The sequence below is a fragment of the Lipotes vexillifer genome, unplaced genomic scaffold, assembly GCF_000442215.2.
Source record: "Lipotes vexillifer unplaced genomic scaffold, Lipotes_vexillifer_v1.1 scaffold987, whole genome shotgun sequence".
NCBI lineage: Eukaryota > Metazoa > Chordata > Mammalia > Artiodactyla > Lipotidae > Lipotes > Lipotes vexillifer.
Window position 1 is genome coordinate 323,453 of NW_006787426.1, and position 405 is coordinate 323,857.

General features: G+C 72.3%; 1 protein-coding gene across 1 annotated transcript in view; it reads right to left on the reverse strand.

Moving 5' to 3' along the window:
* The window catches only part of GSC2 (goosecoid homeobox 2), a 1,183-nt gene that overhangs the window by 459 nt on the left and 319 nt on the right, over positions 1-405 (reverse strand). Inside the window, exon 2 of the mRNA XM_007460047.1 lies at positions 210-402. Within this exon, the coding sequence (XP_007460109.1) occupies positions 210-402 (193 nt within the window). The remainder of the gene's footprint in view (positions 1-209; positions 403-405) is intronic.

The following is a 405-nucleotide window of genomic DNA, read 5'->3' on the forward strand; positions in this document are numbered from 1 at the left end:
CGCGCGCCTCATTTGTCTTGGGAGGGGGGTGGGGGGTTAAAACTAAGGAAAAGAAAACGAGCCCGACCTCTGCTCCAGCCCGCGCCCTTCCTCCCGCGCCATCCCCAGGCGCCGCTGCCAGGGACCCACCCGGCGCCCCTGCTTTCCCGGGGCCTGTGCGCCTCCGCCCGCCACGCGAGGCCGACTCTTCCAAGGCTGCAGGCACCCACCTCCACGCGCTCTTCGCGCAAGCGAATGTGGCCGGCCAGGCGCTCGCGAGTGCCCACGTCGGGGTACTGGTTTTGCACGAAGAGCGCTTCCAGCGCCTGCAGCTGCTCCTCGCTGAAGATGGTGCGGTGGCGCCGCGTGCGCCGCTGTGGACCCGGGCCGCCCGCGCCGGGCGGCGCCCCGGAGGCCCCGGTGGGT